This window comes from Puccinia triticina, chromosome 9A, assembly GCF_026914185.1.
Source record: "Puccinia triticina chromosome 9A, complete sequence".
In the NCBI taxonomy this organism is placed as follows: Eukaryota; Fungi; Basidiomycota; class Pucciniomycetes; order Pucciniales; family Pucciniaceae; genus Puccinia; species Puccinia triticina.
In genome coordinates this window covers 3,591,545-3,607,105 of record NC_070566.1, presented here as the reverse complement: position 1 = coordinate 3,607,105, position 15,561 = coordinate 3,591,545, and the positions used below count along the sequence as shown (strand labels likewise).

The 15,561-nt window shown below is 47.6% G+C and overlaps 5 protein-coding genes across 5 annotated transcripts; 3 read left to right on the top strand and 2 right to left on the bottom strand.

Annotated features, from left to right (window-relative positions):
- Positions 1-399, bottom strand: PtA15_9A364 (uncharacterized protein; the record flags this gene model as incomplete). Its single annotated transcript, XM_053172564.1, has 1 exon — positions 1-399. The coding sequence occupies one exon, from the start codon at positions 397-399 to the stop codon at positions 1-3; it is 399 nt and encodes a 132-aa protein (XP_053023792.1).
- Positions 400-3,033: 2,634 nt separating this feature from the next.
- Positions 3,034-3,911, top strand: PtA15_9A363 (uncharacterized protein; the record flags this gene model as incomplete). The annotated part of the gene is made up of 2 exons (XM_053172563.1): positions 3,034-3,227; positions 3,539-3,911. 2 exons carry the CDS (start codon positions 3,034-3,036, stop codon positions 3,909-3,911), a joined length of 567 nt encoding a protein of 188 aa, XP_053023791.1.
- An 866-nt stretch (positions 3,912-4,777) lies between these two features.
- On the bottom strand, positions 4,778-5,682 carry PtA15_9A362 (uncharacterized protein; the record flags this gene model as incomplete). Its single annotated transcript, XM_053172562.1, has 5 exons — positions 4,778-4,802; positions 4,878-4,948; positions 5,017-5,133; positions 5,210-5,440; positions 5,521-5,682. 5 exons carry the CDS (start codon positions 5,680-5,682, stop codon positions 4,778-4,780), a joined length of 606 nt encoding a protein of 201 aa, XP_053023790.1.
- Positions 5,683-7,074: 1,392 nt separating this feature from the next.
- PtA15_9A361 (uncharacterized protein) lies at positions 7,075-8,789 on the top strand (the record flags this gene model as incomplete). The annotated part of the gene is made up of 5 exons (XM_053172561.1): positions 7,075-7,455; positions 7,562-7,668; positions 7,760-8,043; positions 8,112-8,153; positions 8,239-8,789. 5 exons carry the CDS (start codon positions 7,075-7,077, stop codon positions 8,787-8,789), a joined length of 1,365 nt encoding a protein of 454 aa, XP_053023789.1.
- Positions 8,790-9,637: 848 nt separating this feature from the next.
- PtA15_9A360 (uncharacterized protein) lies at positions 9,638-11,025 on the top strand (the record flags this gene model as incomplete). Its single annotated transcript, XM_053172560.1, has 7 exons — positions 9,638-9,660; positions 9,759-9,897; positions 10,028-10,109; positions 10,184-10,241; positions 10,367-10,464; positions 10,553-10,842; positions 10,972-11,025. The coding sequence occupies 7 exons, from the start codon at positions 9,638-9,640 to the stop codon at positions 11,023-11,025; spliced, it is 744 nt and encodes a 247-aa protein (XP_053023788.1).
- Between the last annotated feature and the right edge of the window lie 4,536 nt (positions 11,026-15,561).

Sequence of the window (15,561 nt, the reverse complement as noted above, 5' to 3'; positions counted from 1 at the left end):
TCAAGGGAGATGATGTGGACGGTAGCGTTTTTGAGGCCAATGGGGAGGAAGGGCATGTGTTGTCTCCCCTTGGGTACCTCGGACGGAGAGGGAGAGACTGGTGATGGTGGCACCCATCTCTTTCTGCTCCTGGTACTTGTCGAGCTGGCTGTCAAGGTCAAGCTTGAAGTAGATGAGCTCGCCGCCAGGGAGGCCAACAACCACCTGGCGCCGGTTGGAGCTTGATTCAACAATGGTCCGGCTGAGGGGGGGGCTCTTTGACTCGGTGACAGGGCTGTTGGTGAGGATGTGGCGGATGTTGGAGGGGTGGATCTGCAGGAGGCTGTTGTGGTTGAGCTGCTGGATGGCAATGGTGGGTGCATTGGTGAGCTTCCTGGTGTCGGCGACATTTCTAGGCATGGTTTCTAATCCTGCAACATTAGAGCCCTACAAAAGAAAGGGTCAGTGGAGGACTTCCCTTTGATTTACACAGCCGTGTAAAGTCAGATCTGGTACATGTAAAGCCAGATCTGACTCAACTTGTAATTTTTAGCTTTAGAAGCTTTTCCAAAGGCTTGAGATGCCAGAATACCTGCCAGATTTACAACCCCAGGTATTCCAGCAACTTGGGCCTCATCCCTCATTGTTAAACTGGTCATCAAGAGTACACAACCCTCTCAATGGCCGGTATAGACCGGTCATCAAGAGGACACAGCCCACTTGATGACCCGCCTGTACCTTGAGAGGACACATCCCTCTCGATGGCCGGTACAGACCGGTCATCAAGAGTACAGACCCCTCTCAATGGCCAGTACGGACCGGTCATTGAGAGGGTACAGTATCCTCTCGATGCCCAATACAGATGTGTCCTCTGTACCAGTCATCAAGAGGACACATGGCTCTTGATGACTGGTGGGTAGGACATCAAGAGGACACAACGCCGGTCATTGAGAGGACTCAAGCCTCTTGATGGCCGGTACAGATGTACCCCCTCAATGACCGGTCTGTACCGGCCATCGAGAGGCTTGATTCCTCTCAATGACCGGTCTGTACCGGCCATCAAGAGGCTTGAGTCCTCTCGATGACCGGCACAGATCTGCCAGAGGGTGGTGCACTCTCTCTCGGTGGCCGGTCTGTACCGGCCATCAAGAGGGATGTGTCCTCTTGAGGTACAGACCGGTCATTGAGTGGGCTATGTCCTCGCGATGACCGGTCTATACCGGCCATTGAGAGGGTTGTGTACTCTCAATGGCCGGTCTCGACCGGTCATCTAGAGGGTTGCGTACTCTCAATGGCCGGTCTATACCGGGCATCGAGAGGGTTGAATCCTCTCGATGACCGGTACAGACCGGGCATCAAGGTTGCGTACTCTTGATGGCCGGTCTGTACCAGGCATTGAGAGGGTTGAGTCCCCTCAACAATTGGTCTGTACCGGGCATCAAGAGGGTTGTGTACTCTGGATGGCCGGTACAGACCAGCTATTGGGAGGGTTGTGTAGTCTTGATGAACGGTCTGTACTGGCCATCGAGAGGGATGTTCTGGTTTGATCTAGCCGCTGAAAAGTGCGTGTAAAACCAGGGTGTAAAAATCTGGCTTTACAAGTGCCAAATCTGACTTTACACGGCCGTGTAAATTGAAGGGAAGTCCTCCAGTATTTCTCAGATCAAAATGGTGTAATGGCTGGGGAGGAGCAGGAACCTTTGGATGTTTTTGGGGAGTTGTTGGAATTGGTCCACCTGGAGTCAAGGCCAGGGCGCAACAAGGTGCAATGGTGGGTAGGGAGCTGGGTGTGTCGTACGGTGTGGCGGCATTGGCAAAGCAACAGTTTGAAGGCGAGCGGTGAGTCGGTTGTGATGGGTGGGATGGAGCTTCACCAGACGATTGCCTATAAATAGGAGGAAGCTGGCATCCATATTTCCCCAGGCAACTCTTGAGCTGTAATTCCAGCCCGGGGTCGCCTCACCCCCGTCCGCTGTTGAATTTGCGCAGTCCGGCGGGGGATACTTGTGGACCCTGTGCTTACGGGCTGGGGGTCTTCCTCTCACCACTTTTTAACCCTGCTAGACAGGGATGGGTGGTGGGCCATGATACATCAGCTTGCTGATGTTAGGTGGCAGGGTTGGGGCTTGTTTTATCATGTTGTATTTTAGTCTTTGTTTTTGTGTTTTGCTTAATTTGTGAGCTGAATCTCAGCCTGTGGATGCTTATTTTGTAAAAGGGGAAACCTTTGATTTTTTTTTTTTGTATTTTGGTCATTTGTAGGGGAAACCCTTGATTTTTTTTCCACGAAACTGAGGCTTTAATATACTTGGATTTCTGGAAACACATGGTTTATGAAGACTAAGCCCGGTACCAGTAGAGGACATCCTGTCAATCTGCAGCCCCCTGCAGAACCAGATCTGCAGCCAGAAAACCTTGATTTTTGCGGGGAAATGCTGTCCCAGCGGCTGCAGATCTGGTTCTGCAGGGTCTGTATATGGAGGCTTGATTTAGAGGAGGCCGCTAAACCTTGTTTACTGGTGAAAACTCAATGTCAATTCATTACCACCAACCAGTAAGGTTTGGCCTGTCCCTCTAGATTAAGCATTGTAGCCGACGGGGAGGTCCTCCAGTTTTGAGCCTCTCTGGGGATGAAATTCTTTTTTGCAAGACAGACATGGCCTGACAAGCTGCTAAAACAGGGACAAAGTCAATTTCTCCTTGAACCTTCCTGAAGTCCCTCCGACGCAAAGCAATTTGAAAGTTCTCCATTGTTGTGGGGTGTACATAGGGACTCATTCCAGTAAGCCAGCATGAGGCTGTCTATGACTCTCGAGATTAGACCCTTGTGCTTTGCTCGAGTGGGCACCTTTCCACTAGCTGGCACCGCTTTTTCGGATGACATCATGAGAGCAACCGGCATCCTCCACAGCACCTTTTGGTACCTTTGCTTAATGTTCGCAGAAAAGGGGTGTGCGAGGGAACAGCACATCAACGTTCAAAAGGTGCTGCATCAGTACATATAGGTTCCTTGACCGCTCCGTGCCTGCGTCTTTCGAAAGAGGTCAACCAGACATGCTCCGGAATAACCATTCATCGAGGAAGCGGGCAGCATCAGAAGAACCAGACGAATACGAAAGTGAACCGGAAATATCCATTTCCTCGTTAGATAACGCGACGAAGAACGAGGGTATGATAGGGAAGAGAGCTCGAATAGACAACGAATCGACGAAAACCAGAGAGGACAACAGCGAAAGTTTTGGGAAACCGTTCAGGAACCCAATGATGATCGGAAATCGCAATAGGAATCAGACTCGCCAGCAGAATCAAGCTCTGTTGATCAAACAATTGGAGAGCCAACTTGTCCGTTTGCATGATGGTCAACGGATCCTGAGTGAATGTATGATAGAGAAAGTCGAAAAAGCTACTGAAAAATGGGTGGATGCGGGAAGGCAAGTAATTGGATCCACACAAGTAATCAGATTCAGTTTTCAGCTGAACCATGAAATCGAAACCGACATTGATTTTTCCTGCTTGCTTCGTTTTTTGCTCGGTCATTGCGCTGGGAACGATCATCCAGAGAAGCGGCCGAATACCTTTGGGACCTGGTAGGGAAGAACCAATCGAGTGAACCGAGCTATAACCAATTCGATTCTGGGACGAGCTGGGGATACGACACCGAAGATAATCCGAAATGTGGTGCTACTGGAGAGGATAAAGGAGACGGATGTCTGGAGGATTCCACCTTCGGGCCTTCGGAGGAGCTCCCAACAGCTAATGAAATAATAGGCGAATCGATTGCGACCCGGCGCTACAATGCAGATGGACTCACTGATCCTTCCACATATCCCAAGCCGCCAACGTTTAAGACTACAGAAGATTTAGAGATTCGTACGTCTTACAAACCCACCAAGGATGTGGGTTGGATGATGGGACAAATGGGCCTCGAGTGAGCTTTCTCTCTGTTCTCCTTCCCTCTTTTGCCCCAACCAGGATGTCATTTCTGACTGCGTGTACGATATCCGGCGACTGTCCACCTACCATCAGTGCCTCAATATTTGGTTGGAATGCCAACGAGGGAAATTGGTCTTCATCATGAGGCGCAGTGACTGGAAAGATGTCCATGTTAATCAAAACAAATCAATCATCCTTCCTCAAAGGTGTACTCAATCGCGAGATACGTTCGTCAAGTCAACAAGTTTATCTCAGGTTATAATCGATCGGATCATCATTGGTTCCTTGGCTTCGAAGTAAAATAAGGTGGCGGTAAAATCATCTTGGCCTCAGCGGCAATCATAGGTTGGTCTCGTCACAGACAGGAAGCATAAAATGAAGTAGAAAGAATTACATGAGGATGGTGGGGATGCGGATGTGGATGAGGATGACGGACATAACCTGATCCCTATTACGAAAGTGGCCAATTGACTAGAGGAATATTCATTCCATGATGAAGGCTCTTATGTGAACCAACAAAGCCAGGTTGAAGGAACCCATGAAAAAGTCTTCACATCGGATTGAGATGAGAGGCATCAGGCAGAGTTGAACAGAGCTGGGGAGACAGTGATGTGACGTCTCCGTTAGATCCAGCCACCATGCTCAAGCTCCCAGATAGCGCACATCATGTGCTCGAGTCAGTTGCACTTTACTGAGTGCGAAGGTGGAGCAGATGAGGCATATTCCACTCAAATAAATGTTGGTGGGGCCAAATTTGGAGACATGTGAGTGCCACATTGGCAGGCATGCGTGAATTGACGTAGAGATCAGGCACATAGACAACACATTGGAACATAGAAATAACACTTGTCTTCGCCGAGAGAAATCATCTGTATCTGCGTAGGGAGAGACTGTAGTTGGACCAGAAGGCTGTGTCAGTGGACCGCGACAAATAAACCGGAAGAAAATAGCAATCGATTACTCACGTGTTGTGTCGTCTCCAGACAGCGTTCTTGGGTTGATGGTTGTGACGGTGTCCCTTGCCAATACCACGGTTCTGGAGGGGAATGGGAAAAAGGGTGATTAGCAACCGGCTGAGACTACACAAACAGAGTACGGATGTACCTTCTTGCCTGCACCGGTAAGTCCACGGCTTTCTCGGCGCTTGTGGACAGGGTCGCAGATCCAGTTCATTCGAGGGTCACGACGAATAGCCTTGTGGGATGGGTCGACGAGGATGACCTGATGACGATAAAGGATCTCGATGTTAAAAAAGCTGTGTGATGGCTGCAAATATCTTACTGCTCTTCGGACGTACCTCGAAGTATTTGTAAACACCATCCTGGTTGATCCAGTAAGAGTTGAGAACACGGAGATTACCGCAACGTCTGGCAACTCGCTCCTCGGCAGTAGATCGGAGCGAACGTTGGAATTTGAGGTGGTTGACACCTTGACGGACGGGTTTACCGAAGGTGGCACCCTTCTTGACCGGTTTCTTTCGGTTACCACGACGAACACGGATACGGTAGATCACAAAGCCTTGTTTGGCCTGAGCAAAAACGAGCCAATCGATATGTGAGTATGATCTGAGCCTAGGTATGATGACCGGAGCAAGACAGATCGACAAACCTTGTAGCCCAAACGTCTGGCCTTGTCAGGTCGAGATGGACGAGAGGCCCGGTGGATGACGTTCAGTTGACGGTATTCCCAGCAACGGACCCGGAGAAGGAAACGAAGAACATCGGATTGTTTCTTCTTCTGGAGTTCTTCGATATACTTGTAGGCACCCATCTCGGAGTCGGGTCGTTAGTCGAGGTCGAATGGCCGGGTCGATCGATCGGATTGGTGGGGGATGGGGGAGGGGCGGTCGAACCGGGAGTGGACAACCAGGGTGGTTAGAGTTAGCCCTAACCACAACCACCCCGCCCACGCAGCCGCAGTCAAATCGAGTATTGCCCGCCATTCCCAAATGGCACTCGCGCTGGCGGAACCCTTCGAGAATACCGCCAACGAGTGCCAAACCAACTGCCCTCCATGTAAGTCATCTCGATCAATCGGCCCATTTCTTCTGGCTCTCTGCGACCATCTCTTCATGATGAACACATAACAACTGCAAATAGTATCCGACCAGTTTCCTCATGGGAAATTGCCTGGGGAGAAAAATAACCTATGTCCTCTGAACCATTCATCCACATCTCTTTCCCGAGCCCTTCGATCATCCCGATTCGCTATGAGCGTTATATCCGTACTAACAAGCCTTGGTCCATATTTCTTTAGTTCTCGATCCCTGATCAAACCCGACATGTGATTCGTTATCGCATTCTCGCTGCCAGCATCATTGGCACGGTTGATGGTATGGCAGTTATACTGGGATGTACTGGGCCAAATTAACCTGGGTCGATCCGAAGGAATCAAACGATATTTTTATCCTGTTAGATAGAAGCAAGCAAGAAAGAAGAATGTTGACATGGTGCTAGTATACATAAGCCTTCCCTTTCTGATCAAGAAAACCCTCCGTTGTAATAGTCGACAAGCCGTCTTGTTGGTATTGCGTTGACATTTAATCTTGTTCTTGCATTTGATTCTCCTTCTCTTGAATGTTAGACAGATGTGTTTCCTGTTTCAAGTCACCCTTGAACCCCCCAGTCCAGCGCAAAATCATTCAACTATTTATTTTTATAACCATTGTGCCTAACTTTCCCCTTGGTTCGAAGTCGAGGGGATGGCCTTGAAGACTACATGCCAGTCAAATTTACAGACAACGAAAGCCTGTGGGAAAAGGTCCATTGGCATGTTGTGAGCCCAAGGTATAGGGGTTTTTGGGTTCTTCCCGGGATAACGGAAAACTACAGACTAGCTAGCAGAATTTCCGGATCTAGCCAGATCTAGTCTCAAGGTCTGCTATCCTTTTGTTTATAATGGAGACTTCCCGTCGGTGTTTAGAGAGCTCTAGATGCCCCTCTACTCCTAAATTAAAACATCTATTTACCAAATCAACAATCAGTGTACACATGTGCCGTTCTGTGACTGTCTGATCTGCTTCGTGCGGAGACGTCCGGCTGACGGAAGCCCGACAGCCCGGCCGACTGGCGGGGGGCCTAATAAACTCTGAGGCCAGCAGCAGAGGATGTTGAAGGAAAAGTGAAGGAAGCTGGCACCGGAGGATCGCCAACTACGCCGACGATGAGACCATCAAGCACGATCCACTACCTCCGACCCCCCAAGCCAGCACCCATCCGATCTCCATTCACCCGGCCAACAACCTACGCACCACCCACCTTGGGCTCGCTCAACCGGAAGGTCAAGAGACAGACCGACTTCAACCATCTCGTCCACCATGCCATCCCTGCTGCTGCCAAGGGCACGTCCTCTCGTCCCGCTCCTGGAATCAGGAAAGAGTTCTACTTCGTGCATTTCAAGGATCGCATCAAGTTCTGGAACTTAACCGCTGGCGATCGAGTCATCATCGCCGATTGCATCAAGAAATATAGAGGATTGATCGGTACAGTTTTCTGGGTCGATAGAACTACCAATCGGCTGGGTTTACTTGAACCCGAATTTTGGGTAAGTCCATTCACAACTCAATTGATTGCAATCACATTCCTTGATTGGCCTTCTTTTTCCTGAGCAACATACTGATCTACAAATCTATGTTGTGTATACATCACAGAAAGAAGAAAAGGAAATCGGTCATCCTGAGCTGCCAGAATTTGTTCGTAACGTGCCAATTGAATTTGAATACAGTACGGTCAGGCTAATGGCACCCGGATCAAACGAGTTCGTCATCTCAAAGAATCAGTCACTCTCTCAAAAAAATAGTTGTTAGTTTGCCTTCTGACCGGTGAGAAAATGATTGAAATTTAACTAGAATGTACTATGAAGACTTGCGAGAAGTGGATCATGAAGCAGTGATCATACCGAACGGTGGCAAGCGGAGGGAAATCCACTGGACACGAATCGGCACCCGATACTCGATCCATCAGCCCGGCAAGCAAAGCGCAGGAGAAGAGATCATTCCCTGGCCAGTCCAGCCGGATTGGTCGGTCAACATGCAAGACCCCAACAAAAGATTGGAACACCGCGACCGACACTTCAAACTAATGCAAGAGCAGTGGGCCCTCGAAATACGGCGGAGAAATGGGGAGACGATCGGTTTGTAATCCAACTCTAACCCCTCGAAACTAGCATTGATGCAAGATTTCTTTGACTTTCCTAAATAGATGTCTCGACTTCGCCAGCCTCACATGTCCACTCGAGAGAGAGTTGAGTATCCTTTGTTATCATCATACTTATTTGTCCTTGTCATATCATCGGATTTCATTCTGATGCTGCTTGTTGTGTGTCCAGCGCGCAAAGACCTCTTTGCATCTCCAAGGGACACTTGGTCGAACACGCTTGATCCAAGTCAATACGAGGACACCGACTTATGGCTCTCTACATCCCCGAAGAATCGAGAACGACTCCCGGAATTATTCTCGACGGCCAAGTCCTCGTCACCAGGGATGAATACGAATGCGCTTCCGGAGCTGTTGGTGCCCGATTGGGAGCTGACGGCGGGCCAACACACCCGACGGTTCAAGACGGCGAACTGGGAGAGCAAGTTGGCCGAGAAGATCGCGGCCCAGAACGATGCCGAGTCCCGCCGCCTCTCTCGACATCTCAAGCTGCCCATCGAGCGCATCAATCGGCTCTTGGAGATTGCTACCTACCGCCCTTCGATGGTCGAAGCCCCCAGAAAATCTGCTCCCTCCAATCTTCAGATTCGTAGGGCCAAGATGGAGCTCGACCGCCTGAGAACTCAAGTCCATAACCGCGAACGTCTCGCCACCCTCGACCTTTTACCCGCCCTGGAATCGTTCAATAGCTCGTTGGCTCAATCTAAATCTTCCGATATCTAAGATACCCCTCCTCACTAAAACCAGGGGCGGTAAGAAGACAATCGATTATATCTTTGTCAGTTTACCGTGCATGTGCGTTGATACGAACTAGGATTTGGGATGCTCTCCTTTGACTTTTTCCAATCTATGTATAACCCTTCGCAGTTTATCTTTTACGTTTTGCGTCTTCTACTCACTGCAAACTTGTACTTCCATTCGCTCACCCCATCCATGTGAGGTAGTTCTTCTCTCCAGAAAAAAACAATATCCAAAAGGAAACCTAATGCGTATTAGATAATAATTGCTGCCTTGTGCATTTCTATCTTTGAAAACAACGAGAAATTCCGCTGTGAGGGAAGAAGCAGGAGGGAGCAAAGCACATCCAATCTATGGAAGTGAAGCACACCATGGCCACACCCAAAAGAATGGCCCGCCTTGTTTCGGGAAGGGCTGTCAGCTTGACCCGTGATGCGGGGCCAGTGTGGGGGTCGCTCGTTGGCTTGACCTCGATCCCAAAATCCAGCAGATACATAAATAGCATGACTGTATAGAGTCTTCAGCAGACATAAATAAACCATCAGCACATACAGACATATTTAAATAAATAAACCATCAGCACATACATATTCAGTCCTGCCGGCGAGGAACCCCTCGCGTCGCGCGGGACTTTTGGATTAAGCTTGTGCCCAGCGGCTTCTGACTTGCGCGTCGAGCTGAGTGCACCGATTACGTAATGGTCGTTCCCCAGCGAACAAGCGAAGTTCGATCACTTTGACTGTCAACCAAACCAGCCCGCACAAGTTCACCCCTTCGACTGCCAACAGCAACTCCAAGGACACCCCACCGAAGGAAGCACCGACTCATTCAAGATGTCGAGAAGCTCATACGACAGGTTCGCTCATCAATCCTTCGTAGGAATTCAATCAAGAACTCAAAACATGCCTCTGATCAGCAAACTTACCCTGCTTGCATCTTTCTGTTGGCATCTAGATTTTTGACAATCTTTTCGCCCGAGGGAAGACTCTATCAAGTCGAATATGCCTTCAAAGCGATCTCCAATTCCGGCCAGACTTCTGTGGCTATCAGAGGAAACGACTGCTGTGTCGTCGCTACTCAAAAGAAAGTCCCTGTGAGTCAAGATTCGAAGACCGATCATCTTCGAAGATATGGACGATCCATTTGTTTGGAAAAAAAATGGCTTTCTTTGGAATACAGACTGATGATCGGCAATGCTACTGTTGCTTGCTTGAGTGGAATAGGACAAACTTCTCGATCCTAGCACAGTTACACACTTGTTTAAGATTACTCCCGGTATTGGTTGTGTAATGACTGGGCTAATTGGTAGAATCATTTGTTTTTTATCCTTTCCTTATTTCAGTGAGTCTGACCATTAAGCTTTTTTTTGCTCCAAACAGCTGACGCAAGAGCTCAGGTCTCCAGAGCTCAATCAGAAGCCGCTGAATTTAGATATCAGTCAGTTGCTGTTCCATTCTCCTCCCTCCGCTTTAAGATTCTCCAAGGCCCAGTCGGCATATTTAGATTATTCTTTTTTGCTTACACCATTGAACGGCTCACCTCCCAACTACAATCCCATTAAGATACGGGTACGAAATTCCTCCGGATATGCTGGCGAAAAGGCTGGCGAACATCAATCAGGTTTACACGCAAAGAGCTGCCACCCGCCCCTTAGGCATTGGTTTGTCAGCATTTTACAATCCGACAAGCCACATGAATTTCTGACCTTGGAAGTTACTCTTGGGGAAAAAAACCACACATCTGTGCAGTTATGATTTTGATAGGTATCGACTCTGAACGAGGACCCCAATGTTTTAAGATCGACCCAGCCGGATACTTCGTCGGGTACAAAGCCACGGCCGCAGGGACCAAACAGTCCGAGGCGGCCAACCATCTCGAGAAGCAGTTCAAAAAGGAAGGCCCAAATGCAGTCAACTTGAACGGAAATGGGGCAATCGAATTGGCGATCACCACTCTGAATACCGTCCTCGCTACCGACTTCAAGGCTACTGAGATCGAGATCGGTGTCGTGACCAATGAGAACCCAGAGTTCAGAGTCGTCAGTCTACCTCTCTCTTCTTACTTCACCGGATCAATCACCTTCAACTCTGGCCTGATCTTGATCGACCGGCCTAATCTTGATTGACCATCGATGACTGACCCTCCGTGTCTGTCTCATACGTCACAGCTTTCAACGGAGGAAATCGATACTCATCTGCAACGCATTGGGGACCAAGACTGATGAAAGACATGTATGAAAATATCTGCAACTGATGTGGAATTGAACACCCTCAGCTGGGAAAATCACTCACGCTTCTCGATGTTCGTGACCCATCAAACTCACTCAGCTTGTAAGATCAGGATGGGGGGCCTACTAAAAGCCCCGGTGCCCCAACGAGCACAAACCATGGGAGCCAAACAGCCTTCAGAGAGCGCTCTTCAGTAACAAAAATGTATTGTTCTTCTTTTTGGTTTATCCGGGCCATTTCAAGAGGCTCTACCTTCTCTTGAGCCGGTGTACTTCAATTGACATGCATGGAAGTATTAGCCAATATCACCAACCAAAAATGTGTATGTGTTCTAAGACCATCTCTAGTGGTACCGGGGGACTAGCTGGCCTTTGGTAGCCTGTATTTGCAAGCTGATGTCCTGAGCTGTTGCAGCAAACTTAGCACAAGTCCCTCCCTGTGCTCGCGGGGCGCACCCTCCCGCTTGCGGGAGGCACTGGTGCCTAATGGCCTGAATTTGGCTTGAGGCTGCCCAGCCATTTGTGCAAAATTTCCTTCTGACCCACTTATCACTGTATACCCATTAGGGGGGTTCACAATTGAATTTTACTAAACTTTGGAGCCAAATTTAAGGCCTTTACAAACAAAGTTTTAAAATTTTGGGAAAATGCACAGCAGAAGGTGATACTGATCAATCAGTGCAATTTATCAATTTTTTTAAGAAAAATTCATAAACACCTTAAAATGTGTCCCAAAGTTTTGTAAATTTCAATTGTGAACCCCCCTATTGGATTTCTTCACAGCCTCCGGCACCATTAGAATCAGTGGTGGGTAGTTACTTTACTTTACAATATCTGACAGATTTTAGTAAAGTAACTACCTGCTGTTACTTTTGCCGTCGTCATTGTTATCAGTAATGAGCAAAAAGACAGATCGCATGTAAAGTAACGTGCAAGTTTTTTCAGTACCGTTACTAGTAGAGTAATGCGTTATCCAGCGGAAAACACGTTATCAAGCAATAAAGGGCCAAATTAGCTGTAAAATGCCCTTTTATTGCTTGTTATCTTACTCAATATCTGCTGCTCCGGCACAGATATCGTAAATGCCTTTGAAAAAATGCTCTCCCCCGGTGCAATATTGATAGTGCAGCACTCTTACCAGTAACAATAGCAACAATGGCGAAAATTTGTTGCTTTATTGTTATGTTACACGTTACTGTAGCAATAACCACCCACTTTTGTTAGAATCAGCTTTTCTTTCTACATATTCTCAGGTGTCACTACACCTACCCCCATCGCTTGCAAAAGACTTTGATGTAAAAGTGTGGCTTGTGAGGTCTTGGAAGGCTGAAACTGTGAGAAAGTGTCTGAACTTGACCTGCAAATGGCCTGGCGGGTCTGTCACATTGCTCAGAAAATGCCCTTGCAAGAATGGCTGCTGAGCAGTTTCAGCCTGTAGGCAGCTAACCATGTTAAATAAGGTTGTTACTAGCAATATGATAGTGTAAGGTGCCAAGGATGGACCAATGGGTTTGTGGTAAGACCTGTAAAAGGTTTCAATATATCAGTAATCTTGACTCAGAGGCTTGCTCAATGAAGGCACATCCAGATCAACACAGATTGTTGATAGGCATCCAAGGAATAACTCAACTTGGGTTTGTGGTTTTACCTACAAAAAGGTAAGGGTAATCAAGGGTTGATGTTATTCCTGAATTGAATGATGGGTGAGAATGAAAGTACTATTTACCTATAGTATGGGTTAAACTTTAATAATATTCTCAGGGATAAACAGTCCATGGGGGTGTGTTTATATAGAGGGGAAAAGAGAAAGAGGGGATTTGAGCTGCTTGGAGGCACTTCAGGACCAGGGGGGAACTGGAAGCGCTCAAAGGAAGCAGATCCTCTAGAGGATCAACATTGGAATTGATCAGGGCAGTGTAATGATCAGGACAGATCAAATACTAGATCTGTAGTTGTGTTCACTAGTTGATTGTTGGAACATTGATCTTATTCAGAGCTCTTTGAATTAGATTACATCACATATTGGTTATGTATTTGAAACATAATCAATACTTTATGTGTAAAGGGAATGAGGTGTAACAGGGGATAAATAAGTGATACCTGGTTAAGGACATTTCACGTGTACAGTAATATTAAGGTATAGTGTAATATCACTGTTACACATAACTTAACCCTCATAACAGCAGTACCTTGATGTAACTGTACTGAACTATGGTTACATGTAATGTAAAGTATAACAAGAGTACATTCTTAAGCTTGTATCTAATGATGTGTAAATGTAGTAAAGATGTAAAAGGAATGCACTATGTGTAATGTGAACAATTGCAGGTACTTGGTATGTGAAAGGTACTGTGAGATGTACTCTGTGGCTGACAAGCAGTCAGTTCTTGATGAATTTTCTTGAAAAAAAAATGTCCAAGACAGCTGAGATAAAGGGCTAGACATTGTCAACTGGGATTTGGATCATGAGGTGATACCAAGTTGTAGGAGATTTTAAACACAAAATCACACATTTTTCATTGAAAAACCCTTTCAGCCTCAGGTCAAGTGTGGGACATTAGTCCTAAGCCTCTCCTTTGGAGACACTTCACACCTTCTTGTTGAGTTGTCTGTCAGTCTGCTACCATGATGTATCACCACAGTATGGAGGGCTGTCGGATCAACCCATGAGCACTACCAACCAACCACCCAGCTGGCAGCCACAAGCGTCTGTAGCCTAGTTGGTAAAGGCAGCACTCTAGTATGTGTCTCAGCATAGCTGAGGTCATGAGTTTGACTCTCACCAGACACATCTTCATTTTACAGTCTCTACAGGTTATGAGCCCAGAGCTACCTGAGCGTTACTCGCTTACAATAGAGACTTGATGAATTTGTGAATGCTTACTTGTAAGACCACGCAAACCCCTATAAGCCTATATCTAGATCACGGGTTCAATCCCTACGCTGATCATCTTTCCTGGGTCTCATTCCCACTCTCTCTTGGGGTCAATCCCCACTTCCCATCATGTAGCAAGGGGGGGTGTTGAGTTGTCTGTTAGTCTGCTACCATGATGTATCACCAAAGTATGGAGGGCTGTTGGATCAACCCATGAGCACTACCAACAAACCACCCAGCTGGCAGCCACAAGTGTCTGTAGCCTAGTTGGTAAAGGCAGCACTCTAGTATGTGTCTCAGCATAGCTGAGGTCATGAGTTTGACTCTCACCAGACACATCTTCATTTTACAGTCTCTACACTTCTTGGAGAGGCTTAGTTAAGCTTGCTGTTGAGGTAGGTCAAATTGTGGACTGTTGATATGGCCAAGGCTGGATCCCTTAAGCAGGGAGAAGCTACCACAAGAACTGCTTTGGTCCACACTTGTCACCCGCAACTTTGAGCAGCTCTTGTACATAGCCTCTCCACCAGCGTAGAGATAGCAATTGGGTACCTGCCACACCTGCTACACCTGCCACACACCCGCCAGGCAGTGTTGGGTAAGGGTGCGTGTCCCTGAATTTTTTCAGTGGGAGGTTACATACCCAGGTACCCTCCAGCCACACCCTGGTGCACCAAAAAGCATTATCAGTTATTGAGAAAAAGCATGGAGGTATCAATTCTGGAAGGTGTTGATGAAACATCTGGGAGTTGATTTCCACATGAAGACTTCATTCAATCCTCAGGCGGGTGGCAGCACCAAACATACAAACAAGACTGTCAGTCAGATCTTGCAGAAATTTATGTCAAAGAAAAGTGGCTTGAATACATTCCAGCCGTCAAGCTTGCCATCAATTCAGCAGTCAATGTATTGACTGGTTTCAGCCCCTGCAAGCTACTTTTTGGCCGCCAACCAGGTATCTTCCCCTCAACTGAACCCGCGGAAAACAATCCCCAGCTGTGGCTACTTGGCTGAAGCAACAAGGAGCGTGGGCCAACGCCCAAGACGCTCTCTGGGCAAGCTGCCTGAAACAGGCAATCCAGCACAATAGACACCACGGCAAGGAACCACAATTGCGCCCTGATGACTGGGCTTTCCTTAACATGGCCAACTGGCAAGGCAGGCATGCGGGTGGCGTGCAAAAACTTAAGGAAAGGTTTGAGGGACCGTATCAGGTCATGAGGGTCTTCACTCATGGTCTGAAGTTGGAGCTGTGCCTACCGGACACCAAAAAACACCACCCCGTTTTTCATGTCTCAAAATTGAAACACTGCTATTTTCCCAAAGACAAGAAGAAGCAGAAACCACCCGAGGAAACTGATTGGTGAGGGGGATCCTCCCTGTGAGCTGGAGACCTCCCTTGACAATCTGGATATATATATATACAAGGCAATAGCCCCCGAATTTGGGGCTCCGGGGTGTGTGAAGTAATAAATCTGTTGGGTCTGCTCAAACGGACTTGGGTACAGGCCATAGATTTAAACTTGAAGGGTTGAAGGTTCTGTTCATGAACATGTGGAGGTGGTTAATACAAAAGCAGAGCATTGACGCCGGCGTTACTTGCATGACAGATATTTGTACTGATTTGTTTGGCCCCCAGAGGCCATTCCTTCAGT